The sequence below is a fragment of the Aulostomus chinensis genome, chromosome 15 (genome assembly GCF_037954235.1).
Source record: "Aulostomus chinensis isolate RoL2024-O1b breed Wild chromosome 15, RoL_Achi_v1.0, whole genome shotgun sequence".
NCBI classification, from domain to species: Eukaryota; Metazoa; Chordata; class Actinopteri; order Syngnathiformes; family Aulostomidae; genus Aulostomus; species Aulostomus chinensis.
The window spans coordinates 474,398-502,197 of NC_141334.1; the positions used below are offsets into that span (position 1 = coordinate 474,398).

At 50.6% G+C, this 27,800-nt stretch overlaps 2 protein-coding genes and 1 pseudogene across 6 annotated transcripts; 2 read left to right on the plus strand and 1 right to left on the minus strand.

Moving 5' to 3' along the window:
* Positions 1-91: 91 nt before the first annotated feature.
* On the plus strand, positions 92-8,171 carry LOC147248075 (uncharacterized). 4 transcript variants are annotated; one of them, XM_086226900.1, is made up of 6 exons: positions 173-215; positions 3,176-3,371; positions 4,946-5,112; positions 7,324-7,367; positions 7,644-7,809; positions 7,885-8,171. In XM_086226900.1, exons 2-6 carry the CDS (start codon positions 3,307-3,309, stop codon positions 8,016-8,018), a joined length of 576 nt encoding a protein of 191 aa, XP_086083026.1. In that variant the 5' UTR covers positions 173-215; positions 3,176-3,306; the 3' UTR covers positions 8,019-8,171. The 4 variants fall into 4 exon arrangements, with proteins under 4 accessions (XP_086083027.1, XP_086083026.1, XP_086083028.1 ...); XM_086226901.1 differs by lacking the exon at positions 3,176-3,371 and having other exon boundaries at positions 92-215; XM_086226902.1 differs by lacking the exons at positions 173-215; positions 3,176-3,371 and adding an exon at positions 391-546.
* Positions 8,172-9,277: 1,106 nt separating this feature from the next.
* On the minus strand, positions 9,278-10,234 carry LOC147248076 (odorant receptor 131-2-like; annotated as a pseudogene).
* A 2,799-nt stretch (positions 10,235-13,033) lies between these two features.
* Positions 13,034-27,750, plus strand: LOC147248077 (trafficking protein particle complex subunit 14-like). Of its 2 annotated transcripts, none has more exons than XM_086227317.1 (13): positions 13,034-13,667; positions 15,848-16,182; positions 16,356-16,451; positions 16,693-16,822; positions 17,133-17,219; positions 17,685-17,805; positions 18,554-18,701; positions 21,380-21,462; positions 22,697-22,848; positions 25,587-25,723; positions 26,303-26,381; positions 26,621-26,732; positions 27,324-27,750. In XM_086227317.1, exons 1-13 carry the CDS (start codon positions 13,250-13,252, stop codon positions 27,478-27,480), a joined length of 2,055 nt encoding a protein of 684 aa, XP_086083443.1. In that variant the 5' UTR covers positions 13,034-13,249; the 3' UTR covers positions 27,481-27,750. The 2 variants fall into 2 exon arrangements, with proteins under 2 accessions (XP_086083443.1, XP_086083442.1); XM_086227316.1 differs by having other exon boundaries at positions 13,035-13,667; positions 15,845-16,182.
* The last annotated feature ends 50 nt before the right edge of the window (positions 27,751-27,800 follow it).

Below are 27,800 nucleotides of genomic sequence, written 5' to 3' on the forward strand. Positions count from 1 at the left end.
AGTCGAGTAGGAACACGTGAACAAACAAATCATATTCTTCTCATCAAATTCTTGTTAAGTATGTTGATCATCGATCACTTGTGTTCATCATCAGAAAGTGTTTCACGCCCCTCTGACGTCACCGTTTCCTCGCACCCCGCCGCTGTCTCCTCGCGCTCCTCCGTCAGTCCTCAGACGGGAGGAGACACCGGCGGTTGGACGCTCGCGACGAGAAGGTGAGTCCGAGCTGCTTCACGTCATCACTTCACCACAAACACCTTCTGTTGCTTATTTATTCACATCTTTCTTATCTTCCATACGATGGCGGTACCTGTTGCGCATGCGCAGTTGAAATGGTCAAAGTTGTGAAAGAACTCATTCAATCGTGGAAAAAGTACTCAGCCAGCATTTGAGCCGGAAGTGGCCACCAAACGGGCAGAGAACGAAGCTCCTGCGGTTCTGGCGACCGTAACATTTCTGGTTTTCACGCTCAGGTGGAACACAAGAACAAATATGTGCTGATTTGATCGTCATCGTGTTCCAAAATCGAAGAGAACCGCGTTTAAGGTGAGACATGAGAACCTGGACCCTGCTGGAGAGGGTGCTTCTAGGCTTTCAAATCGGTGTTGATGCTGAAGTTGTTCATCATTCGAGTGGAAACTGTGAAGCTCAGCTGGGTGAAGACAAACAAAGAGACAGTCAGCAACAGGACAGATGCTGGCGTTACCATGGAAACCCCTCTATTAGATTAGAGCAGGTATGAGGCTGGCGGATCAGCTGACCAGGAGTTCCCAAAGAGGAGACCATTGTTCGTCCAAGTGTTGTCCGCCTTGACATCCCATAATACAACAGGCCTCAGTGACCTCAGACGAGCAGGTCTGTTGTTTGACTCCAGAAGGTCACATGACACGAGGCGTTTTTAATGTTTGCTGCAAAAACTAGATTTCAGCTCAGTGACCTCACACCAAGATATTGAATGTTGACCTCAGACATCTCATGGGGGGGTTGGGGGCCCTGGGCCTTGGTGCCGGGGATCCGCGCCGGTCCCCCGGCGGGGTCCTGCGGTGGGGGGGCTGTGCTCGCCCGGTCCCCGGGCACTGGCGGGGCGTGCTGGGGCAAGTTTGCCCCCGGACGCTGGGAGGAGGGTGGGGAAGGAAGGTTAGGTGGGGGTTGGAGAGGGAGGGGGGTTGAGGGGGAGGGGGGTCAGAGGGGGGAGGGAGGTAAGGGGGTGAAGAGGGAGGTAGAGGTGGATTGCTTGGTACCTGGGACTTGCTGGCCTGGGACCCTGCCGCTCCCCCGGGGGGTCGCACCCACATTTGGGAGGGGTTTGCTAACCTCGGCCCGTCCTCGGGCGGGCTGGGCCCTGGCGCGATGTCCTGGACTGCCGCCACTCCCGGACAATGTGAGGATGCTGGGGGACGTCTGAGGGATGGGGGCTGACCTCCTTGATGCTGATCGAACTGGGGGCCCTGACCACGGGCTGCTGACTGGGGGTTCCGCCATGCACCGGGGGCCTGGGCCCTCCCTGCCCTCGCACTGCACGGTGGTGGGCCCTCTGCCCGGATCTCCGGACAGTGCCCCTTGGTGCTCCAATCTGACCCCTGGACCAGGGAGGCTAGACTCCCTGTCGGCTGGTTGCAGGGGTGACGGGGTGGTCAGCGGGGCCAGTCTGGAAGTTGGCCCCCTGCAGGTCTGGCCCATTCCTCAGCCCCTCTCATCGCCTCTCTGTCCCATCACATCACATCTCATGTGTCACTAGGCCTTGAGGGGCTGGACCCCCCAATTTTAATCACATCGTAGACATTTAGGGCTTGGGGGAGTGCATGAGGATGTACTGGGAGACTCTGCCGTCTGCAACCGGCGGGGCTCCCATGCCCTGGGTGCCTCCGCCAATTTTAACTACATTCTAGTCATCCACATCATCACATCTACATTCCCATGCACAACACGCACCCTGCACCATGTTGGGATGGGGGGCAGCTGGAGCAGGGAGTGGGTCCATTGCTGCCTCCTTTGCTGACTGCACCATTGCAGGCCTGGGGGCCTGGCCGGTGCTCTTGGGGGGGGGGGGTGGTCCTCCTTCCGGCGTGGTGGTTGGGCTGGGGTTGGTCGCGGGCCTTGCTGTTGTACGGTGGATCGCTCGCTGGCAGTTTCACTCAGTCTGAGGTGCCCTGGACCGTATCAGCATCTATGGAGTACTCAGCCCCTGGATGGAGGAAGATGAGAGTATGATTGTTTTGTCTGGGGGTGGCGGTCCTGGGCGTGCGTGCCTTCGGCTCACCCCGGCGGGCGGGCTGGACCTTTCCGGGGAGTGGGGGGTCCTGGCTGGCTGGCTGGTGGTGCCCTATAGCCCGAAGTCCGCCTGCTCTGGGGGGAGGGGGAGAACAGGGGATGAGTAGAGGGGATGGGGATCGAGGGTTGGGGGGGATAGCTCTGTACGGGGTAGGTGGGCCTGGTCGTTGTGGTGGGCTGTGGTTGCCCCGCCTGGGTGTGGGGTGTGGGTGGGTGTCAGCCTCGCTGCTGGCGGACCTCTTGGGGGGCTCTGGTCGTGTCTTGGGCTGGGGGGCCCTGTGCCCCTGGGCTCTGCTCATGCTGTGGGGGGGGGGGGGTCCCGCAGGACCGGGGTCCTCTCTGCCCCGTCTCTCTGTGGGTTGCTTCCGGGTGGGGGTTCCTGCTCCTATACTTTCCTATGGGTCCTGTCATGGGTTGGACCTGTGGCTGTTTCCTGGGGGAGGGGTGGCCTGGGGTCCCTGTGTCCTGGGGGTTTCTGGGTGCTCTGGTGGCCTGGTCCTGACCTACCTGCTATCCTGGACTGGGGGTGCAATGTCCTGGCCCCCCCACATCAGCTTCAGCCAGCTACCCACAGTATCTTAGACAAACCGTAGCACACACACATACACACACACATACACACGCGCGCATACACACACACAAACACTCATGCGGCGCACAACTGACCCATCATCACACACTCAGACATTTATCTAAAAATTATATTAAACCAAATGGTAACCCTGCACTGGAAATTCTGCTAGCAATGTTTTTCCCTTTTTTTTTCTTTTCTCCTCTCTGTTGTTGTTGTTACTTTTTCTTTGTTTGTTTGTTTTTTTCTGCTATTTTTGTTCTTGTTTTTGTCCCCCCCCCTGTCTTCCCTGTCCTGTCCCTGTTCTCTCTCTCTGTCCTCTCCTGTCCTCAGTCCAGTAGCTTCACCAATGAACCAACACCATTCCTAATAAAGTTAAACACAGATGGTGACAGGAGGAGTTGATCAGGTTCCTCCTTTGCAGAGTAAAACTGCTTCAGAACAACAAGGCACCAGGAACATGGATGCTGCTGAACAGGACAGGGGAAAAAAAAAAAAAAGACATCTCATGTGGCAGTTCTGTCTCTGGGTGAGTCATGAACATGCAGAACAACACACATGACGTCAGGTCACATGATCATGTCATCATGGAAGTTCCAAGATCCTTCCGTCATATTCTGGACAAAATGATTGACCTTGGTTCTCTGGTTCTTCGTCAGCGCTCTGGCTTCCTCCTGGTTTCATTCGCTCAAATAGCCTCAGCAGCGTCTCGAGGCTGTCGGTCGCCTGCGTCCCATGGCAGAGAACGCCAGGACACTCCAGGCATCCATGTTTTCTGAACATTACATTGAGCGCACCTTGATGAACAGGCCGATGGGGTGTAAAATGTCCCGGCTGTAATCTGTGTCTGGATAGGGTTCCCACGCGTCCTGGAAAACCTGGAAAATGATTGACCAATTTTACAGTCATGGAAAACACATGGAAAATGAGAAAAAGGGACAAATGTCCTGGAAATGGTTGACATTTCCTGGAAACTTATTTATCCTCCCCCTGCCTCGTGAGCGAATGCTAATGGGTTATCAGTTACGCACATGCATGTCGCTTCTCTGCCTCTATTCGGCGCCGCGCCCCACGTGACGCCACCGGCCAAACAAATTTGCATTTCAGCTTAGAGCGCTTCTGAAACCCCGGGTTCTCGGTTTATTTTTTCACTGATTTAGCGACTTTTCAGACGCCGTTAAGAATTTAGTGACTAGAGACCAAACTAGCGACTCTAAGTTGAAAAGTGTCGCTGGTGTTGGTCCATGAGTGTGAGGTTGTTCTCTCCCGCGGCTGCAGCCTCCTCTCGGTTCTAAATTACGGCCATGGACTGCACATCAAATGTATGAGTAACAAACATGGAAACAATCTGGTAAATGCAAGTTACAACTGTAGAAAAGAACACTTCCAAAGTGTGAGGGGGACAGAGACGTGCAGTAGCGTATGACGTCAGGATTTGTCTCTAGCCGCTGAAAAAGTCTTGGAAAATAATTTCAGGGAAAGAGTGGGAACCCTGCTGGAGTTCTCAGCAGCTGGTAGTGACGTTGGAGACTCTGGTTCTGGTGATGTTTTTGGTGGAGGTTTCATTAGAGCTCAGCTGCAACAGCAAAACTGTAAAACTGCTGTCGTGCCTGCTAACGTGTTGCTCACCTTAGCAGGCCTGCTAACATTGCTAACGTTCACATAACCTGCTAACTTGCTCTCAGGTGCCTCATCAAGCTTGATCAGATCAATTCTTTAATGTAACCTCACACGTGTTCCATGAGGTAGTTCTGTGTGCGCTTTGCCTGATGTGATTCTAGTCAACTCCTGCGTTGGAAGGTTTATCTGTGCAGCTGCCTCTCATGGTCTGGTTGAAGGTTCCTTCTGTCACTTGCTGTAGCTTCTGGAACTGTCCGTCATGTCTACTAATGTTAGCATGTAAACGCAGGTAAGCCTTCTAGCAACGGACAATTGATAAATTTTCTTTGTTTCCTGCAGCGTGAAGCGAAGTGAGGAGCTCATTTAAGGGCGAGTTAGCAAGGACCCAAGCAGCCTGTAGCACAGAGAGCAGTGACGTTACGCTGTGAGGAGACACAAGCTAGGGCCAAAACAATCTTCCTGTCTCCTGTGTTTCCCTCATAGATCATCATCCATCTATCCATCCGTCCATCCATCCATCCGTCCGTCCATCCGTCCGTCCATCCATCCGTCCGTCCATCCATCTATCCATACATCCATCTATCCATCTATCCAAATGAGTGAGCAGCCCCCACCATACGCCCCTCCCCCCCCTGGTGGCTTCAATACAGGTGTGTTTTTCATTTTAAAAAAGTGAATTACAAAACATTCAGGTGAGAAAGAGTGCATGATAGAGCGCATAGTACAACATGTAAGAGCGCATAGTACAACATGTAAGAGCGCATAGTACAACATGTTAGAGCGCATAGTACAACATGTAAGAGCGCATAGTACAACATGTTAGAGCGCATAGTACAACATGTTAGAGCGCATAGTACAACATGTAAGAGCGCATAGTACAACATGTTTGAGCGCATAGTACAACATGTAAGAGCGCATAGTACATGTTAGAGTGCATAGTACAACATGTTAGAGCGCATAGTACAACATGTAAGAGCGCATAGTACAACATGTAAGAGCGCATAGTACATGTTAGAGTGCATAGTACAACATGTAAGAGCGCATAGTACATGTTAGAGTGCATAGTACAACATGTTAGAGTGCATAGTACAACATGTTAGAGCGCATAGTACAACATGTAAGAGCGCATAGTACATGTTAGAGTGCATAGTACAACATGTAAGAGCGCATAGTACAACATGTTAGAGCGCATAGTACAACATGTAAGAGCGCATAGTACATGTTAGAGTGCATAGTACAACATGTTAGAGCGCATAGTACAACATGTTAGAGCGCATAGTACAACATGTTAGAGCGCATAGTACATGTTAGAGTGCATAGTACAACATGTTAGAGCGCATAGTACAACATGTTAGAGCGCATAGTACAACATGTTAGAGCGCATAGTACAACATGTAAGAGCGCATAGTACATGTTAGAGTGCATAGTACAACATGTTAGAGCGCATAGTACATGTTAGAGTGCATAGTACAACATGTTAGAGTGCATAGTACAACATGTTAGAGCGCATAGTACATGTTAGAGTGCATAGTACAACATGTAAGAGCGCATAGTACAACATGTTAGAGCGCATAGTACAACATGTAAGAGCGCATAGTACATGTTAGAGTGCATAGTACAACATGTTAGAGCGCATAGTACAACATGTTAGAGCGCATAGTACAACATGTTAGAGCGCATAGTACATGTTAGAGTGCATAGTACAACATGTTAGAGTGCATAGTACAACATGTTAGAGCGCATAGTACAACATGTAAGAGCGCATAGTACATGTTAGAGTGCATAGTACAACATGTTAGAGCGCATAGTACAACATGTTAGAGCGCATAGTACAACATGTAAGAGCGCATAGTACATGTTAGAGCGCATAGTACAACATGCTAGAGCGCATAGTACAACATGTTAGAGCGCATAGTACAACATGTAAGAGCGCATAGTACATGTTAGAGCGCATAGTACAACATGTTAGAGCGCATAGTACAACATGTAAGAGCGCATAGTACATGTTAGAGCGCATAGTACAACATGTTAGAGCGCATAGTACAACATGTTAGAGCGCATAGTACAACATGTTAGAGCGCATAGTACAACATGTAAGAGCGCATAGTACAACATGTTAGAGCGCATAGTACATGTTAGAGCGCATAGTACAACATGTAAGAGCGCATAGTACATGTTAGAGCGCATAGTACAACATGTAAGAGCGCATAGTACAACATGTAACAGCGCATAGTACATGTTAGAGCGCATAGTAAAACATGTTAGAGCGCATAGTACAACATGTTAGAGCGCATAGTACAACATGTAAGAGCGCATAGTACATGTTAGAGCGCATAGTACAACATGTTAGAGCGCATAGTACAACATGTTAGAGCGCATAGTACAACATGTAAGAGCGCATAGTACATGTTAGAGCGCATAGTACAACATGTAAGAGCGCATAGTACAACTTGTAACAGCGCATAGTACATGTTAGAGCGCATAGTAAAACATGTTAGAGCGCATAGTACAACATGTTAGAGCGCATAGTAAAACATGTTAGAGCGCATAGTACAACATGTTAGAGCGCATAGTAAAACATGTTAGAGCGTGTAGTACAACATGTTAGAGCATGTAGTACAACATGTTAGAGCATATAGCACAACAAGTGAAAGTGTGTAGTACAACATTTTAAAGCGTGTAGTACAACATGTGAATGCGTGTAGGAAAACATTTTCAAGCATGTAGTACAACATGTTAGAGCATGTTGTGCAACATGTGAAAGTGTGTAGTAAAACATTTTCAAGTGTGTTGTACGACATGTTAGAGCATGTAGTACGCAGTATGTTGTAGTCATGTGACCTCTGTGTGTGCCTCGACAGCGTTCAGCTCTCCACCTGGAACCTTCCCTGGGGCACCGTACCAGGTACCCAGCATGCACCACAGCTTCCTGTTAGCATGAAACATCCTTTTATTGTTGTCCCTTCAGGTTCTCGTTCCACTGGACGTTCCAGGAGAACTGATCAATAGCAGAAGTCTGGTTTCTCTCCATTTACGAGTTCAGTGTGTTCAACGTGCCAACCTGACAGGCAGTTTATAACTGAGGTTGCTCCTCCTGTGGTCCTTGCTGGTACTGCAGGAGGGACAACAGTCAGCAAATCACACACAGATAAGGAGTTGTGCATATCTGTTGTCTGTCCAGCTTTACCCCTCTCAGGGCCTGTCAGGAGGAGGAGACCCCTCCTTCTATCAGGGGCCCCCAGGGCCCTCGGGCTCCTACGTGAACCAGCCCGGATACCAGAGCTACCACAGTGGGCCCCGGGCTTGGGACGGCCCAAAGCCTTATGGAGATCCAAACAAACAGACAGGTAGGTCAAAGGTCACCAGAGCAGGATGACAGCTGTATGATTTGTTGATCAGTGACGTCACACTTCATTTCTCAGTGTACCTGGTGGAGCAGAATCAACATGGCGCTGGCGGCAGAGGAGGTGGAGCATTGAACTCGTGTCTGTCGGCGTGCTCGGCTGCTCTGTGCTGCTGCTGCCTCTGGGACTTGTTGACCCACAACCTTCGCTGACCTCTGACACTAACTTCTACACCTCTTCTATCCCATCATGCAGTGGGGTCAGTGTGACGTAGAGGCTTGCTTGATGCTGAGTCATCATCATCATCATCACCTGTGCTTACTTAGGTTTGTTTTTAAACTAAAAAAGATCAATAAAAGAATAAAACAGGGATCTCTTTGCTGACATCAAAGTTCTTGTCCTGCCAGCTGACAGGATCATTGGCGAGTTTAGTTCTAAATTTCTGCTTTGATTAATGAGGCTTCAGGTGTTTTAAACCAGGTGGACCAATCAGACGGCGGCCCGGTGGAGCAGTGGTCCTCCCTGTGGCCCCCATCAAGAAGGTTGTGGGTGGAGCCCCGGCTGCAGCACGGGGTCTTTCTGGGTGGAGTCTCCATGTTCTCCCTGTTCCTGCTGGGTTCTCTCTGGTACTCCAGCTTCCTCCACAGTCCAAAGACATCAAGAGGGACCAGGTTAATCCAGACTCTAAATTGACCGTAGGCGTGGCTGGGAGAGCCAATGGTTGTCTGTCTCTATGTGTTGGCCCTGAACTCTGATACTGCAGGTTAGAGGACCTGAGATCAGAATTATGTGCGTGAGGAGATGCTTTTAAGGTTCCGCGCTGATTGAATCTCCAGTCAGGATTCCTGAAAACTTGTGTTTTCTTATCACACGGACGTTGACCCGGCTGGAGGGGTTCATGTCTGGAGGGGAGGGACCTCCTGAATCCTCTGTTAACCCTAACAATATGAGCAGTGATCAGATTTCTCTGTAGTTTCCATTTTTATTCCTGACTGACCAGCACTTTTTTTTAAATTTAACTTTTCTGTCAGTCTCTATTTTTCTTTTTTATCTTTTATATCCTGGTGATGGTCACTCGCTCGGCCATATTTGGAGTCTTTTGTGACAGACTGAATGTCACTTCTTCCTGTTTGATTGTACCAACAAAGTTTTTCAAATGACAAAGCAACAGGCTGGAAGTAAAACCGTCATGTTGCCCTCACAGGGCGAGACAAACGTGTGAAAATGAAGGAAGCAAGACAAGGGTTACATTCATGTTTATGATTGACTCATCCACCTCATGACGCTGCTCCAGAGAGAAAGTGTCATATTAAAAATGAAGATCATGAAGAAGATCATTTGACCTCCACCATTAATTGGATACATGCACTCCTCATTATCCTTGAGACAGAACCCTGCAGAGAAGAGCCCTGGAACATGACACATGAAAACTAAACCCTTGTCACGCTTTGATAGAATTTGAAATCACATCTCAGCAAGAGTTGTCCGCTTTCGCTGGAACAACCGAGAGTTTCAGCCGACAGCAGAGACGGTAGACGAAGGCGGGTCTGAGGGTTTGGTCTCTGAACCCGTCGATGAGACAACTCCGCCATCTGGGGAGAATGAATATAAAAATGTACAACACATTCTGGATGCGTATGAAAGCAACCCTTGTTAGGTGTTTTACAATGACAGCAATTAAAGAATTGAAAAGAGTTGAGGAGAGACTGAGGCCGAGCCGCACCAGTTGCAGCAGGAGAGTCTCACGAGCTTTGTGCGCCAAAGCTCAGTCTGCGCAGGCCGACCTGGCTGCTGCTATCGCACCAACATAAGTAGCAACGATGGCCAGGCATGCACGTACAAACAGAAGAACCATGTAGGCTTTGTCATAACGATGAGATACTGGCACAAGAAACATGACACGTGCTGCAGAGGTTGGCCATCTGCAGACTCCAGCTCACGAAATGGAACTGTACCAGCAGCAGAACTCGAACCAGAACATTCAGTGAACCAAAGGTCCAAACACTGAGAGCCGGCGCGGTGTTTCTGATGGTGGCGATGGTAGCATGTCTCAGCGGGGAGCACACAGCTGAGTACCTCTCCAGAGACATCACCGTCAGTGTGAGAGGAGACACTTCATTTGTGAGATTGGCCATCATGACAAGAGCCCCACATGCAGGATAGGACAGCCTTGTTCTGCTGGTAGACAGCAGGTACAGGAACTGGCCCAGTCCCAGCTGGGCAATGTCTGCCAAAAGGAGGTTACAGAGAAGAACGGAGCGTGAGGACGGAACACCTGCTTACTCCTCAGAGTGAACAACATGACCCCGTTGAAGACGAACAATACGAAGCATGGCAGCGTGGTCAGACTGGACAGCACCACTCGCTCTGAGATTCCCAGTCCAGCGGTCCTGTTGGTCCGAGCTGGAGCTGGAGCTGGAGACGACATCTCAGAGGCGCACAGAAGACACGATGCGTACGAACATGAGGATCGCAATCCACATACACACAAATACAAAGGAAACAACTCTGTTAGGTTCTCAGAACAATAAACAGAATTAATTTGATGTGGAGTCTCATCAAAGCTGGAACCACCCAAGGACCGTCACCTGTGGACAGCAGACAAACAGGGGGCGGTCCCATGTCAGCAGAGCTGCTCTGCAGGATTTGCCCACCCTCACATTACATATATAAGCCTTGTCTAACACCCCGATCATGTGACAGTGACCTCAGAACGGTTGTCGACTGGTAACACGTGATGTCCATGTGATCAGATCAGCCTTGTAAATGAACTCCCACAAGGTCCCAAAATGAGTCAAATGGAACCAAATGAAAAGGGCAGTTGAAGTGTGCGACAGCCTAAAGGGAGCAGATGGAGCCAGACAGGAAATCTCCACATGGATGGCACAATGTATCTGGTCAGTTTTCAAAATAAAACACCATTTGCAGGCCCAATATAAACACAGACTCCAAGTGTGGGGGATTGAAACACATCGATCAAGAGGCAACGACCAAACCAGCGGAATCTGAACAAGTCAACAAAGCAGCCGAGCCTGGTGGAAACGGAGGGTCAAGCTCGCAATTTGTAAAACCAAATAATGCCATAATGGACTCAGTTTTATAGAGCGCTCTTCTACCTCAGCGGCTCTCAACAGCATCGTCTCATTCACCCGTTTCCCCCCCTCACTCACTGATGGTGGAGCTGCCATGCAAGGCGCCAGCCTACTCATCAGGAGCAATTATGGGTTCAGTATCTTGCTCAAGGACACTTGGACACGGTCACCGGGGTCGAGGATCGAACCAGCGACCCTTGGGTTGCTAGACGGCCGCTCTACCCCTGAGCCACGGCGCCCACAGATAATGAACCACAACGACCAAAAAATACCTTCAAACTCCATCAGCCCAGTTGGAGGACGCGAACAGGGAAAGGACCAAGGACGCCGGTAGACTTGAACTCCTTCACTTGGGTGAAGACCTTCTCTACCTGAAGCGGACTATCGATGGTTTTCCTGCTGAGAACCACAGAACAAGGATCAGGATCAGGATCCCCCCCAGCCTCTTGAACAGGACTTGGTCATCGCCCCTCTGGCAATTTGCAAAAACATGTAAAGGCCATACTGCCAGGCTCCTTGTCGGATCCTTACAAGAGTGGAAAACCGGTCAGGTGTTCCACAGCCAGGCCAGAATCTGTCTCCCTCCTCTTCAGTACCAGATTCCAGTAGCAGCCGAACCCTCCTCGCCGGCTAAAATACTGCTAACTTCTGTCTTTGTCTTTGTAATGGGAAAGGGTTTATTTAGCGTTCACTCCTGGGTCACATGACCCTGCAGGAGATACGATTGTTTATTGATTGTATATGAAAGCAAAGGGATCGTTGCGTCCGTGCGCCCTCCAACATGGACGTGGCGCGTATCTGAGGAAAATCAGGAGGAGGAGTTACAAACACCATCAGGCGGTGCCTCCTGTCTGTAGTTCCTCTTTCTCACAACATACACCTGCGTCCGTGTCGGTTTCCCTGACCCGGTTCAAGCCCCGAACAAAGCTGATGGGTCCCGTTCCCGTAAGGAGAACTGCCCTTCTGTTGCTTTTTTCTTCTGCATCACGTTCAACAGTACAAGCGCTGTCCTCATCCCGTCAACGTAGTACTGGAGTGTAGTATATTGGGGTTGTATACAGTATTTGGTAGCTATAGAAAAAGCAGTATGGAGGGTGGATGGATGGATGTGACAAGCTTTCATCACCTTCACCTGGGTTAGTGCTCATGTGACCGCTGGTGGGCGCCACAGCTGATTGACAGCCGGAGTCATGTGACTCTGGACGAGTGTTGCTGTTTCTTCATTTGTCTCCTCAAACTAATTAAATATCGCACTACACCACGCAGTACATCGCCTCCTTTGATCCACTAAATTGCAAGTGATTGACAAGCTTCTTAATGATTAATCTCAGATGCTGGGTCGGTCGTCCCGGGGCGTCCCGCGCTCGAACCCGCCATAGTTTACATGGAAAGATCCCATTACCTGCTTATTGGCGCTCACAGGCCCCACTTTCTTTGCGTGAGACAAACAGAGTTCAAACCCGCTTCAACTTTATGTTCCAACTTGAGGTTTGATGTTTTCTGTCTGTACTTTGTTCTTGTTTTCACTTGTTAACTTTGCCATACTTCGTCTCCACGGACCTGTACATCCTCCCATCTCCATTAAAATTCCAGACAAAAACCCACAGGAATGATTAATGAAGTAAGTATTTACTGAAAGCATCAGTTAGACAGGGCTGAATATTTAATGTCTCTAAATTGGTTATCGGGGGATTGAGGCAGTTTAGGGATTCCAGGCCCAGAACAAACAACCTTCGCTCTGGAGAAATCAGCCGTCACTTGAGACCCCAACGCAAATAGAAAAGACACGCCTGCGCAGTCCACAGCCAAATTGACTCCTGACGCTTTGTGGTTTGGGACAAAAATGCGGGTTTTGTTTTTCAAGATATGCTTTGTACAGATTTTTTTGTTTGTTAGACTTTTTTATTGGTTTAAGTAGTTTTCTGCTGTGCTGCACGCAGGAGGAGGTACCAACCTGGGACCAAACAGGCTCAGCGGCTCCTTAGAAATGCAGGTCTGTTGGAAAGGCAGGAAAACTATTTTCTACAGTGACCTGAACCCCACACGGGGGCGTGACGTGCTCTGTTTGAGAAACACCAGCTGCTGCTGTCCTGCCCCCCCGGGACGACATACCTTCAGCCGGTAAACAGTCACGTGATGTGTGTGAACAGGGCGGGCCTGCCCGTTCCAGGAGAAATGTGACCTGTCAACGACCTGCTGGCCGGACTGCGGTTCGGCAGAGACACCTAATAAATTAGTGAAGTCCGCCATGCTTCGTTTTGCAGAAACTGGGCCTGGAACCTGCAGCAGCCATGGAACCAACGCCTCCACTCGAACCAATCAGCTTCCCTCTGTGGATGTAGAACCTGAGGATGCTTTTCTTTAACCGGCCTGTAGAGGCTCGGTTCCGTCCCCACCTCCTCCTCCCAGGTCACGGCTCTGTGTGGCGGTGTGGTACCGGGACATGGCCGCTAAGGGGCGCAGTGGTACTGCTGAGCCCGCCTCGATGCTTTTGTTTTGAAAGTGGAAAACGGAAGTGCGAGCTTTATTGTTCTAGCCTGGACGTGTCGACGCTCCATCCTCCTCCACCCGTTTCCATGGTGCAGATGATGGAGTCTCAATGCGAGTATTTCATGTATTTCCCCGCGGTTCCCATCACGGACCTTTCGGACCCGGCCCGGTACCGCACTCTGCCCCGCCGGAGCCACCTGTACCTGGGGGAGACCGTCCGGTTCCTCTTGGTGCTGCGCTGCAGAGACGCCAGGGCGACGCCGACCGAGCAGGGCCCCGGTGAGTGTATGTGTGTGTGTGTGTGTGTGTGTGTGTGTGTGGGGGGGGGGGGGGATCCGTTCATATTCATATCCAGCTAAACATCAACAATCATTCATCAGAACAATAATAGGAGTGGCGACCGTCCAGGTGAACCCCGCCCCCCGCCAGATGTCAGCTGGGATAGGCTCCACCCCCGCGACCCTTGACCTTATAGAAAATGCATGGATGGACAGTGACAGTAACAATTATATTAATAATAATTGTCTTTGTCATCCAAAACTCATCTTAAAATATTTTTGTTGACAACACATTGACATGATAAATAAGATGACAAAGGCCACATGACCTCTGACCTTCAGTGCAGCTTCATTCAGGGTCGTAGACCGGACCAGGCTTCCAGTTTCACTGAGTACTGGACCCATCAGGGCTGGAACCAAACCACCTCATCTTGACTCAGCAGAAAATGGGTCAGAAGTTCCGATCAAAGCTGAGCAACCGGGACGAATCAGAGCTCTGTTTTGTCTTTTGATTGCTGATAAAATCGGTTTAAAAACCTCCTGCCGGCTCAGCCTGAGGAAGCAACTTGCTTAAACATTTCAAAATTCAGAACTTTCACACCAGGATTTTATTTTCTCTGCAGATGCACACGGTCCTCGCTGGTCACTGATAACCAGTATTTTTTTCCCCTGTCCTGTTCAGCAGCATCCATGTTCCTGGTGCCTTGTTGTTCTGAAGCAGTTTTACTCTGCAAAGGAGGAACCTGATCAACTCCTCCTGTCACCATCTGTGTTTAACTTTATTAGGAATGGTGTTGGTTCATTGGTGAAGCTACTGGACTGAGGACAGGAGAGGACAGAGAGAGAGAACAGGGACAGGACAGGGAAGACAAAAACAAGAACAACAATAGCAGAAAAAAACAAACAAACAAAGAAAAAGTAACAACAACAACAGAGAGGAGAAAAGAAAAAAAAAGGGAAAAACATTGCTAGCAGAATTTCCAGTGCAGGGTTACCATTTGGTTTAATATAATTTTTAGATAAATGTCTGAGTGTGTGATGATGGGTCAGTTGTGCGCCGCATGAGTGTTTGTGTGTGTGTATGCGCGCGTGTGTATGTGTGTGTGTATGTGTGTGTGCTACGGTTTGTCTTGGATGCTGTAGCTGATAACCAGTATTTGGCCTCTGGTCCAAACAACAAACCAGCTCCACGCGGTTCAGCCCTCAAAAACACTCAGCCGCCCCGCGAGTCAGTCAGATGTGGTTTTTGCAGGCAAAAGCAGCGCGATGACCACATTGAAGCGCAGGGACCCAGTCACCTCCCTCATGAACAGTCCAGGCAACAAAGATGTCTCCCGAGGCTTCCAAGGCCCACGTGAGACTGCTGAATATCACCAGGACCAACTTCCTCAATGTTTGTGACATCACTCATCCTGCTTGTCGCTCCGCCTCTGTGAATTGCGATCTCCGAGATGATTGACACCACTGAGCCCAACCACAGTCCTCCAGAGTCAAACTGCTCAGTGAAAACTGCGCTTCGTTCGGTTTCATGGCATCTTACAGTCTGAACAGGCTCTCTGCTGCCGTTTCCTCCAATGGGTGTCGCAGGAGTGCGTCCTCATCCGTAACCATGGCAGCGTTCCACGTCACTGACCACGTCACTGACCACGTCACTGACCACGTCACTGACCACGTCACTGACCACGTCAGCTTGCGTGAACCGACACAGTCTCATGGAACCAGTGCGACGTCAATGAACAGTGGTGTATGAATTCTGTCACACAGCTAAAGAGGAGGAGGTCCCAGGTGGCAGCGCCACTCGCCACTCATGAGAACCTACGAGTGGAGCAAACACACCAGAGGAAGAACGGCGGAGGAGAGAAACGTCTGAATGACTCGTTTGATTCATGTGCAAATGGCTTCGATGTGCTGAATGTGCAAAGAGATCAGGGTCCAGGTTGGTACTGAAGCACCCGCCCAAGTCCACCCACAGCTTCTCAGCTCGGCCGCCACTGTTGTGTCGTCACCCCCCCCCCCCCCCCCCCCAGCTTAGTCGCCTGTGTCACTACAGTCAAGGACCCTGATTGGGTCACTGGAATTCCAGCCTGGACCAGTGTGCTCCCGGCCCCTGGAGCCAGGCCTGGTCTGGCTACCAGAGGAGCAGCAAGAATAACCTCAAGTGCCTCTTGTGTTGTCCAGCAGGGGGCGCTGATGCCACCACATCAGGTTTCGGGACAGAGCCGGCCAGCAGCCGGGCCTGGAGGGAGCTGGCCGGCTCCCTCTGCGCGGTGGCCAGCGTGAGTCCAGGAGAAAGCAACCGCCACCGGGGCAGCCAGCAGCACCACGACTACCAGAGCAGCGGGGACGAAGCCAACGAGGAGGGCGAGGAGGACTACATTGCAGCGGCAGAGGCCGCCATCGCAGCGCTGGGCAGCAGGGTGGACTCGCGGTGTCGGAGCTTCAGGGACTGCAAGCCGCTGCTCATTCATAACTCCTCTGGGACAGCGGCGAGGGAGTTCCACAGGGCACCTGTTCAGGTAGAGCGGTGCTGATGCTCCGGCTGTTCATTGGATTGTCCAGTGACAGTAAAAGTATTTGTTCTTTGGCAGAGCCGGATGCCTTAGAAGTAGGAATTACTAGTCCTTGACTGTATTTGCCAGTAATCTTTGTCCTGATCTTTGAGCTGCTGGTGGTTTCTCGTCCATGTCAGTCTCCTCTGGACGAACCGGTGGTCCTGACGGACGAGGTGATCTTCCCTCTCACCGTGTCTCTGGACAAACTCCCCGTCAGCACCCTGAAAGTCAAGGTCAGGAGGACGGGCGTCCGTCCATCTTGGTTCACTTGTCTTCACTGTCACTGAGGGTTTCCTCCATCCAGAGCTTCAGATCTGTTAGCCAATCAAATCTTTCCTTTGAGCTGGAATCCACAGTGGAGGTGTAGCATTTAGATCATTGCAATTAAGTTACTTACACCAGTTCTCTGTGTGTGTGTGTGTGTGTGTGTGTGTGTGTGTGTGTGTGTGTGTGTGTGTGTGTGTGTGTGTGCAGGTGATGGTCACTGTGTGGAAGAGGGAGGCGGAGAAGGCGGAGGTGCAGGAGCTCGGCTATCTGAGTGTCCTGCAGCAACGTGAACCAACACACACCTTCAGACACGACCTCAACACCTTCAAGGCTCAAGGTAACCCCCCCACACACACACACACACACACACACGCGCACACAAAATACTGCCCTTGAATAAGTTGTGCCCTTAATAAGGACGGTTACCTTCTTCTGATTCTTTTAAATGATGCTTTTTTAAATCCTGCTGTTCAGGGAGTCCAGGTTCAAATGCTTTATTGTGTTATTTTGTATGTTTGCGGAAACCCAGAGACATTAATTCTTCTTCTGTGGTAGTAAACAGTTGACACAATGTAACATGATGGACGTCAAGTTCTGACAGGGTCGCCCACTGGCCTGCTTTAACACTCCACCCGTCTCGTCCGCAGTCAGCACCACCCTGACCGTCCTGCCACCTCCCTCCGTCCGCTGTAAGCAGATGACCGTCGCTGGGAGACACCTGGCTGTCCTCAAAGGTAGGAGGTCGTCTGCCACTGCCTGCAACGGACAGCAGTCAGGAGGGATTCCGGAACTTTCTCAGAGCAGCTTTGATCAGGGACGAACACAACCTTTGCCTCAGTGAGGACACGTTTTGTCTCTCGTGACAAAACACAGATATGAAGAGAAGAGTGAATACGAGCAGGCATAGACAGGACTTCAACTTGATTTGTAGGTCCGTGTGAACATCTGGACCTCCACACGTCTGTAGGTTTCGTCCTTAAAAGCCTTAAAAACCAGGTGATTTACCATCACCCGAAGCTGTGGAAACACAAAATGTCCTCCTTCTTTTCGATACATGCGCTCTTATATTCACACACGTTTCTTATTTGTAGCGGGGAAAACAGATAGAGAACTTGCCTGTGTTCCGTTGCAGTGACTCATTCACGCCACACATAGGAAACTAGTGAGGGAACGTTTGTTCTTCCTCTCCGATGCGGCAGTGCTGAACGAATCCTCTCAGGAGGAGCTGAGTGTTCGAGATGTCCGGATCTTGCCCAACCTCAATGCCTCCTACCTTCCCATGATGCCGGATGGTTCCGTGCTGCTGGTGGACAACGTGTGGTGAGTACACTCGTGTTCGTGTGAAGGCGACATGCATGTTTCCGTGTCATGTTCTGCTATGTTGCATTTTGTATGTTACCTTCTGTTGTATGTTGTTCCGTGGCCGTTTCCATCAAACCGTCCTGGAGGGTTAAACCCCAACATAGAGCTGACACAATCAACTCCTTCTATTGAGTGTCAAGCGTCTTCATCAAAGACGTCGTCCATGTGACTCCAGTCACTGCAGCTTCCTGTTCCTTGGTCAGATATCAAACATGGCCACCTCCTCACCATGGTAACCACTCAGTCTTCACAGTAACCAAGTTTTGAGGGTTTTTTTTTTTTTACCACATATGAGGGGGTCTGGTGGACCCACTAGGGGGAGGACATCACCACGGTAAACAAACAGGTGCCGCTACACCTCATTGGACCTGAAACTGAATCCGACTCCGCCCCTCCACCATGTTGTTGAAAATCAGCCTCCTAGCTGTCAGACAGATGCGGTGGAGGTAGAAGTGGTTCGGTTGAGCTGGAGTCTTGACCTTTAACCCCGGTCTCTGTCTCACGAGGGTGTTGACTCCATTGGTCCTGGTGCGCTGTCTGATAAGTGAGACCCGACCGCGTCCACCAGACTGAAGCTCGGGGTTTCTCTGCTGCTGGAACTCAGATCTGGTAGCAGTTCAGAAGTCATCCTGCTCTCTGGTTCTGGTTTTTGTGGGAGTGTTTTTTCCTCTGACTGTCTAACTGATCGGATGCGTCTCTTCTCCAGCCACCAGTCAGGTGAAGTCAGCATGACGTCTTTCTGCAGGGTGGACAACCCGGCTTGCCACTTTCCCAGCATGCTCAGTGCTTTGGAGGAGCAGGACTTCCTGTTCCAGCTGCACCTGAACGACATGCCGCAGGACGAGTCCAGTGAGGTGCGTTCTTGTTTGTGTGGCTGTCGTGAGTTTGAGTGATGAGGTTCATGGAGCTCAGTTTAATATCTGGAAGGACGTTTGCATGCTTTGCATCCTTGAGTCTGCTTCTGCTGGGAGGCTGGAGATGGAGGAGGTTGTCATGGTGATGAGGTGATGAGGCACTGAAACGCCCAACTCAGAAGTTAACATGGCCATGGGTTGCGTTGGCCAAAAGCCAATGGGACACTGAGGTATGCTAACATTTCCCACCCACTACCATTCGTTGTGCTAAGCAAACAAGCGTGGGTCTCCACTCCCAGGAGGCCTCCGTCTCTGGTTATGGCACACAATCAGAGACTTTGCTAAAAAGTTGATGTGTTTATTGAAAGCAAAAAATAAAAGTATGTGAGTCATAAATAAAACTGTTTTTATCGAGACAACCAGTAACAATCGAGCCAAGTTTTGCAGAGAGTTAAAAATCAAAACAACTGATGTACATGTTGAGTGAAAGGTCGTCTGTCACTGCTCCAATGAAAATGACAAGCTAAAGGCTAAAAGAGTTGACAACAGCAACACAAGTTGAATCCAGTTACACACAAAAAGCCCCACTGGCTAGAGGGGCGTGAACGCAATGTGTTGTCACAAAGTCCTAAAACTAGACTAAGTTATCAGTGTTGGACCTGAGTCAGTAAAACATCTTCACACTGCGCTTCCACTCAAGTCAGAAAGTGGGTTACAACCAAACCACCCGCCTGCTTCAACAGGCGTAGAACCAGCTGCCTGGCATGGAACCAGGAAGTACGACCTTGATGGGTCAGGGGCTCCTGCCTGACTCCTGGATGTTGATCTCTGCATGTTATTAGTAGGAACATCTCAATGGAGCAGGAATGGTCCCTGGTGTCAGGAGCCGGTGGTGGGCCAACACCCCGACTACGTCCCTTTCATGTCACTACACTGAACCGGAGGCTCTTCAGTCCATTTCACAACTCAAGAGGATTATAGCCTGATGGGGGACTGTCTCCTGACCACTGCTCATGTCGAGGAAGAAGCCAGAACCCCTTGCTAGGCCCGACCACCACCTCGCACTCCAGCACCCTGTTCATCATGTTGAGCTCTGGGAGTCTGGTCCTGATCCTGAGGGTCCAACGCAGCAGGACAGGAGCAGCAAGTTGTAGTTGGGGGTCCAGAAGGATTTAAGGAGCTGAGGGTTTCGGGAGGAATGGTGTCTTCTGGTGTTCAGGATTGTGTCTGCAGAGAGGTCTTCTTATGCAGCCCAGCAGCGATGTTGGTACATAGAGAGGTTGTTAGGGTTGGTGGATCACGGGTCGTCCAGCAGACCTGGATTACACCAGACCAGCTGGAGAGTTTCTGGGCAGTTTTAGCTGCCGTTAGCTATCAGTCTCCATTAGCGTCAAGCTAAATATACGTGGCTGGATATTCCTGCATTCTAGAATCACAAAGAAATAATGGAGGGAAGAACAGCTTTGTGAGCAGAAGACTTCTGTTACTGAGTACTTGAAAAGAAAGAAGTGTGAAAGATATTCTAACATGTACTTCTACGTCAGATCCACCAGGAAACACCAGACCGGTGGATGTTGGAGGTTCAGGTCTACGTCAGATCCACCAGTAAACACCAGACCGGTGGATGGTGGAGGTTCAGTTCTACGTCAGATCCACCAGTAAACACCAGACCGGTGGATGTTGGAGGTTCAGGTCTACGTCAGATCCACCAGTAAACACCAGACCGGTGGATGTTGGAGGTTCAGTTCTACATCAGATCCACCTGTAAACACCAGACCGGTGGATGTTGGAGGTTCAGGTCTACGTCAGATCCACCAGTAAACACCAGACCGGTGGATGTTGGAGGTTCAGTTCTACATCAGATCCACCTGTAAACACCAGATCGGTGGATGATGGAGGTTCAGTTCTACATCAGATCCACCTGTAAACACCAGACTGGTGGATGATGGAGGTTCAGTTCTACATCAGATCCACCAGTAAACACCAGACCGGTGGATGGTGGAGGTTCAGTTCTACATCAGATCCACCAGTAAACACCAGACTGGTGGATGTTGGAGGTTCAGTTCTACATCAGATCCACCAGTAAACACCAGGATGGTGGAGGTTCAGTTCTACATCAGATCCACCAGTAAACACCAGACCGGTGGATGTTGGAGGTTCAGGTCTACGTCAGATCCACCAGTAAACACCAGACCGGTGGATGTTGGAGGTTCAGTTCTACATCAGATCCACCTGTAAACACCAGACCGGTGGATGTTGGAGGTTCAGTTCTACGTCAGATCCACCAGTAAACACCAGACCGGTGGATGTTGGAGGTTCAGGTCTACGTCAGATCCACCAGTAAACACCAGACCGGTGGATGTTGGAGGTTCAGTTCTACATCAGATCCACCTGTAAACACCAGACCGGTGGATGATGGAGGTTCAGTTCTACATCAGATCCACCTGTAAACACCAGACTGGTGGATGATGGAGGTTCAGTTCTACATCAGTTGGTGGAGGTCATTAAAGGTCATTTGAGAATCAGAGCTGCTGGTCCCTCAGGTGCTGGTCCAGGTTTACCCACCTCATCTTACAACTACTTGGGTGGATGTTTGGTTTATGACTGCACTGAGTTCCCTCCTGTACTTCATCTGTGTGTGTAACAACCCTTATTGTAATTATTTTGTGTACTTGTAGGGCCTGGAGGTTCCCTTAGTTGCTGTGCTGCAGTGGTCGACTCCCAAGATGCCTTTCACCAACTGTATCTACACCCACTACAGGTGCGCCCCAACAATCAGAGCAGACAACTCAACGTCTATCACGTGTAGGGACCGGCGCTCAATGGCTCACGTGTGGGGTTCGGCGCTCAATGTCTCACGTGCAGGGACCGGCGCTCAATGTCTCACGTGCAGGGACTGGCGCTCAATGTCTCACATGCAGGGACTGGCGCTCAATGTCTCACGTGTAGGGACCGGCGCTTAATGTCTCACAGGTGTAGTGACCGGCGCTCAATGTCTCACAGGTGTAGTGACCGGCGCTCAATGTCTCACGTGTAGGGACCGGCGCTCAATGGCACACGTGTAGTGACCGGCGCTCAATGGCTCACGTGTAGGGACCGGCGCTCAATGTCTCACGTGTAGGGACCGGCGCTCAATGTCTCACGTGTAGGGACCGGCGCTCAATGGCTCACGTGTAGTGACCAGCGCTCAATGGCTCACAGGTGTAGTTACCGGCGCTCAATGTCTCACGCGTTGACTGTCTCATCATCACAACACGCAGGGACATAATCCGTCCGAGAAGAACTTTTCTGATCTTACGACCGGAACCTTCACGTCAGCTGATCAGCAGAACCAACAACTTCGATTTGAGGGACTGAGGGTGAAACAAAAGGAGGCGGGAACACAAACTCCCTGTTATGTGGTCCAGGGGATGATGTCATCAAACGCAAGCAACTGTTTTGACATTAAATTGATTAATGATGATTGTCTTTGATAGGTGATTGTTAGAGAGTCAGAGGGGCGTGGCTGAGGGGGGTCACAGAGGCAGCCCAGTGAGCATCAGAACCCCCCAGGCCGGTCACTGACACCCCCCACAGACCTGCAGCATCTTGTATCACCATCATGTGTGTACAACAATGTCAGCGAGGAGGTGACCCCTCCCTCCTGTCACGTGTCCTGACCGCTATAAGCTGTTACTGATCTACTTCACCATATTGAAATTGATACGCGGGTCCTTAGATGACCTCACAACTGCCTTCAGACGACAGCAGGTCGACTGCGCTGCACCGTCAGGCCAGACTCAGCACGCCATCCCAGAACTGCCGTGAGATCTGACCACATCCATGTTGATACATGCGGTGGAACGATCGCATGCCGTTTCCTGTCCATTTGCTTGATGAAAGAGGGCCAGCGTGTTGGTGACCATCGCTGGAACTAATAAAATGGTCCAGGATCAGTCTGGAAAAGTCTTACCTTGCTGCCTGGGACGCCTCCTTGACTGTCCTGCTCCCTTCAGGCTGCCAAGTATCCGTCTGGACCGTCCCAGGTTCGTGATGACAGCCAGCTGCCCGAGCACCGTCCAGGTCAAGGAGCACTTCAAGGTCAAATATGTTCTGCTCAACAATCTGCAGGACTTCCTGGCGGTTCGGCTGGTCTGGACTCCAGAGGGTCAGTTCTGATTATCCACCTTTCAGACTTGAGACGGTTTCCTCTGTGGCCGCTCCTGGCGAGCGCGTGTTCTCGATGCAGATCCAGTGTTGGTGTTGCTGAGTCGCTGTCGTGATGCGATTGTTCAGAGAACACCGCTGCTCCTCTGAGGGACGGCGACACTCGAAACCTCTCAAAAGAATCTTAGTATTGGTAGAAGAAATAGATTATTGATCAAATATTCAACATCCTGAAGAACGCTCACAGGAAGTTGCAGTTCATGTGAAAACAATTTTAAATGATTCAACACCCTTTGAACTTTTTAGATTAAAACATGTTGACATCATCACAAGGTTTTGTGGCCAAGGTGGGAATATTCTCTGCTACCTGGGTGAGACCCCTCCACTGCTCCATTAACAGGTGTGTGTGTGTGTGTGTGTGTGTGTCTGTGCGCGTGTGTCTGTGCGTGTGTGTCTGTGTGTGTGCGCGTGTGTCTGTGCGTGTGTGTCTGTGCGTGTGTCTGCGTGTGTGTGTGCGTGTGTGTCTGCATGTGTGTGTGCGTGTGTGTCTGTGTGTGCATGGGTGTGCGTGTGTGTGTGTGTGCGTGTGTGTCTGTGTGTGTGTGTGCGTTTGTGCGTGCGTGTGTCTGTGTGTGTGTGTTTGTGTGTCTGTGCGTGCGTGTGTGTCTGTGTGTGTGTCTGTGTGTGTGCATGGGTGTGTGTGTGCGTGCGTCTGTGTGTGTGTTTGTGCGTGTGTGTGTGTCTATGCGTCTGTGTGCGTGTGTGTATGTGTGCATGTGTGTGTGTGCGTGTGTGTCTGTGCATGTGTGTGTATGTGTGTGTGTGCATGTGTGTGTCTGTGCGTGTGTGTCTGTGTGTGTGTTTGTGTGTCTGTGCGTGCGTGTGCGTGTCTGTGTGTGTGCGTCTGTGTGCCTGTGTGTCTGTGCGTGCGTGTGTGTGTGCGTGTGTGTCTGTGCATGTGTGTGTCTGTGTGTGTGTGTGCGTGTGTCTGTGCATGTGTGTGTCTGTGTGTGCGCGTGTGTGTGTCTGTCTGTGCATGTGTGTCTGTGTGTGTGTTTGTGCATGTGTGTGTGTCTGCGTGCATGTGTCTGTGTGTGTGTGTTTGTGCATCTGTGTACGTGTGTGTCTGTGTGTGTCTGTGTGCGTGTGTCTGTGTGTGTGTCTATGCGACTGTGTGCGTGTGTGTATGTGTGCGTGTGTGTGTGTGTGCGTGTGTGTCTGTGCATGTGTGTGTCTGTGCATGTGTGTGTCATTGTGTGCGTGTGTGTGTGTCTGTCTGTGCATGTGTGTCTGTGTGTGTGTTTGTGCGTGTGTGTGTGTGTCTGCGTGCATGTGTCTGTGTGTGCGTGTCTGTGCGTGCGTGTGTGTCTGTGTGTGTGTTTGTGCGTGTGTGTGTCTGCGTGCGTGTGTGTGTCTGTGTGTGTGTTTGTGTGTCTGTGCGTGCGTGTATGTCTGTGCGTGTGTCTGTGTGTGTGTCTATGCGTCTGTGTGCGTGTGTGTACGTGTGCGTGTGTGTGTGCGTGTGTGTCTGTCCATGTGTGTGTCTGTGTGCGCGTGTGTGTCTGTGCATGTGTCTGTGTGCGTGTGTCTGTGCGTGCGTGTCTGTGCATGTGTGTGTCTGTGCATGTGTGCGCGTGTGCGTGTGTCTGTGTGTGTTTGTGTGTCTGTGCGTGCGTGTGCGTGTCTGTGTGTGTGCGTCTGTGTGCCTGTGTGTCTGTGTGCGTGTGTGTGTCTGTGCATGTGTATGTCTGTGCGTGTGTGTGTGCGTGTGTCTGTGCATGTGTGTGTCTGTGTGTGCGCGTGTGTGTCTGTCTGTGCATGTGTGTCTGTGTGTGTGTTTGTGCGTGTGTGTGTGTCTGCGTGCATGTGTCTGTGTGTGTGTGCGTGTGCGTCTGTGTGTGTGCGTGTCTGTGTGTGTGTGTGCGTGTGTGTCTGTGTGTGTGTTTGTGCGTGTGTGTGTGTCTGTGTGTGTGTTTGTGCGTGTGTGTGTGTCTGTGTGCATGTGTCTGTGTGCGTGTGCGTCTGTGTGAGTGTGTGTCTGCGTGTTTGTGCGTGCGTGTGTGTCTGTGTGTGTGTTTATGAGTGTGTGTGTGTCTGTGCGTGCGTGTGTGTCTATGTGCGTGTGTTTGTGCATGTGTGTGTCTGTGTGCGTGTGTCTGTGTGTGTGTTTGTGCATATGTGTGTCTGTGTGCGTTTGTGTGCGTGTGTGTCTGTGTGTGCGCGTGTCTGTGTCTGTGCGTGTGCATGTGTGTCTGTGTGTGTGTGTCTGTGTGCGTGTGTGTGTGCTTGCATGTGTGTCTGTGTTTGTGCATGTGTGTCTGTGTGTGTGTGTGACTGTGTGTGTGTGTCTGTGCGTGCGTGTGTGTCTGTGTCTGTATGTGTGTGTTTGTGCGTGTGTGTGTCTGTGCGTGCATGTGTGTGTGTCTGTGTGCGTGCGTGCGTGTGTCTGTGTGTGTGTTTGTGCGTGTGTGTCTGTGTGGTGTGTGTGTGTGCGTGTGTGTCTGTGCCTATGTGTGCTTGTGTGTGTGCGTGCGTGTGTGTGTGTGCGTGTGTGTGCGTGCATGTGTCCGTGTGTGTGTGACTGCGTGCGTGTGTGTCTGTGTTTGTGTGTGTGTGTGTGTGTCTGTGCGTGTGTGTCTGTGTGTGTGTGTGCGTGCGTGCGTGCGTTTGTGTGTGTGTCTGTGTGTGTGTGTGTGCGTGTGTGTGTGTGTGCGTGTGTGTGTGTGTGTGTGTGTGTAGGTCGTGGGCAGGGTGAGGATGCGATGCTGGCGGCTGTGGTCTGTCACACCCCTCTGAGTAACCTGGGACACTGTCGTAAAGGCAGCACCCTGTCTTTCAGCGTGGCCTTCCAGATCCTCAGACCAGGACTGTACGAGGTACTGTTGGCTCCGACCAATCGGCTCTGCATTGATGAAGTTGCCGTGGTAACAGCGCGTGTGTCGATACCGACTAGCCTTGAGAAGCCACTCACGAGCATCAGTTGAAGGAGGGTCCTGTGGAGCGGCAGCATGAGAATGATAGCACACGCTTCTGGTGGGGGATTTGACTCAGTCAGGGTCCAGAGAGGAACCAGGCCAGTGGCAGGATGGCGAACCGTCCGTTACCCATGTAACCGAGATGACGGGATCAGATGAGCAGCAGGCGACGAGGAAACCTGCTGAAACCCTAAAGTCTCTTGAACAATTAACTATGCATGCAGGAAACTTGGACAAGATCATGGAGGCTGAAAATCGCGAAAATTGAATGACTGAGGTTTGTTTGGAAGCTGTAAAGAACAAAAAAGCTACCTCAAACAACAAAAGCGCAAACCGAATGACTTTGCATAGCTGAGTAGTTCAGGACTGCAGTCAGACTGCTGCTCCTCCCAGAGACTCCTCCTTCAAACACGTCCATCCTCTGAATGCCGGTTCGCAGGCAAACCTCAGACTCATCACTCGCGTTCTCTCTCTCTCCAGCTGAGTCAACACATGAAGCTGAAGCTCCAGTTCACCGCCTCAGTGGCCAACCCGCCGCCTGACGCCCGGCCGCTCTCACGTAAGAACTCAGCTTCTCTTTGTTCTGGTTTTAGTCATGAAGAACAATGCGACCTAATCACAAAGATTCATATTTTATGTTTCAAAATAAAAAATGACCCTGACTTCTCGTTGTCCATAATTTTCAAAATAATAAAAAAGAAACACCATCATTTTGCTCAGTGTGGCGTCGCCTCCATGTTGAGCTTCACTGAGTTGGTGGAGGACTTAAACCTGTCTTACTCTCCCATCACCACTCAGGGAAAAACAGCCCGTCCAGCCCGGCGGTACGGGACCTGCTGGACCGACACCAGGCCAGTCTGGGTCGATCCCAGTCCTTCTCCCACCAGCAGCCTCGCTCTCACATCATGAGGTACAACCACGCAGTAGCCAGAGTGATGCCACTCAGCAGATTTGCAGGAGTTTGAAACACAGATGCACCTGGAGACACACATGTACTGCTAGTCTAAGAGCGCTAGCAGCTAGCCCAGGAATGCTGTTGATCATGGCAGGAGTGCTTGTTGGTAGCCCACACTAGAAATGAAATGTGTTATACGAATGCTCGGGATTATCCTTGGAGTGCTGGTCTCGGAATGTTAGCACCTAGCCTGGAAATTCAGTAGCTTGTGGTGGGAATGCATGAGTAAGCAACAAATGCTGGTTACTTGCTTGAGAATGAGATGCTCACAGCTAGCCTGGCAGCTAGAGATTAGCCTGTACATTTGAGTGATGAAGTTACAACAGACAAACTTCCCAGATGTTTGACGTTCAGGGTTCCCACTTCCCACAGGTCCTGGATAACCAGGAAGTGTAGAGACTCGTCTTCCAGTCATGGAAACCACAATCAGCTGATTCGGGCGGTCAGTTTTTGTTTGGAGAGGTTTAAAACAGCTCGGAATTTGACTCTGTGTGTGTGTGTGTGTGTGTGTGTGTGTGTGTGTGTGTGTGTGTGCGCACGTTTCAGGACAGGCAGTGCCATGGAGCGGCGAGCCATCACCCCCCCGGTGGGCTCTCCGGTGGGCCGCCCGCTCTACTTGCCGCCGCAGGACAAATCGCTGCTGTCGCTAGACAAGATTGCCAAGAGGGAATGCAAAATTCTGGTGGTGGATCCTGTCTGCTAGGAGGACGGAACCAGGAGAGATGGGTGCAGTTCTGACTCACAGGTCCTGTTCACACCTTGTATCAGGATCTGTCATGAGCTGATCACTGAAACCATTTTCTGAGGTGGTCTCGGCCGCATGTGGCCACACCCCCTCAGTTCCGTGTACGCCAATGTGTCCTGATTGGGCCCTGGACCACATTGGAGGATCCTCATCAGCTGTTCAAGTGAGAAGCTCACTGAGAGATGTTGTTAGCACTATTATTATTATTATTATTACTATTATTATTATCATTTTATATCTATATCTATATCTATAGATATATCTATATCTATATATAT

What these genes read in the sequence shown, in the direction of transcription:
- LOC147248075 (XM_086226900.1), top strand. Translation starts at nt 3,307, where the DNA reads ATGCTGCTGAACAGGACAGGGGAAAAAAAAAAAAAAGACATCTCATGT. An exon ending in TGTGGCAGTTCTGTCTCTGG is followed by an intron (nt 3,372 to 4,945) that starts GTGAGTCATGAA and finishes TTTCCCTCATAG; the next exon opens with ATCATCATCCATCTATCCAT. An exon ending in TCCCTGGGGCACCGTACCAG is followed by an intron (nt 7,368 to 7,643) that starts GTACCCAGCATG and finishes TTGTCTGTCCAG; the next exon opens with CTTTACCCCTCTCAGGGCCT.
- LOC147248077 (XM_086227316.1), top strand. Translation starts at nt 13,250, where the DNA reads ATGCTTTTCTTTAACCGGCCTGTAGAGGCTCGGTTCCGTCCCCACCTC. An exon ending in TCAGCACCCTGAAAGTCAAG is followed by an intron (nt 16,452 to 16,692) that starts GTCAGGAGGACG and finishes GTGTGTGTGCAG; the next exon opens with GTGATGGTCACTGTGTGGAA. An exon ending in CTGCTGGTGGACAACGTGTG is followed by an intron (nt 17,806 to 18,553) that starts GTGAGTACACTC and finishes TCTCTTCTCCAG; the next exon opens with CCACCAGTCAGGTGAAGTCA.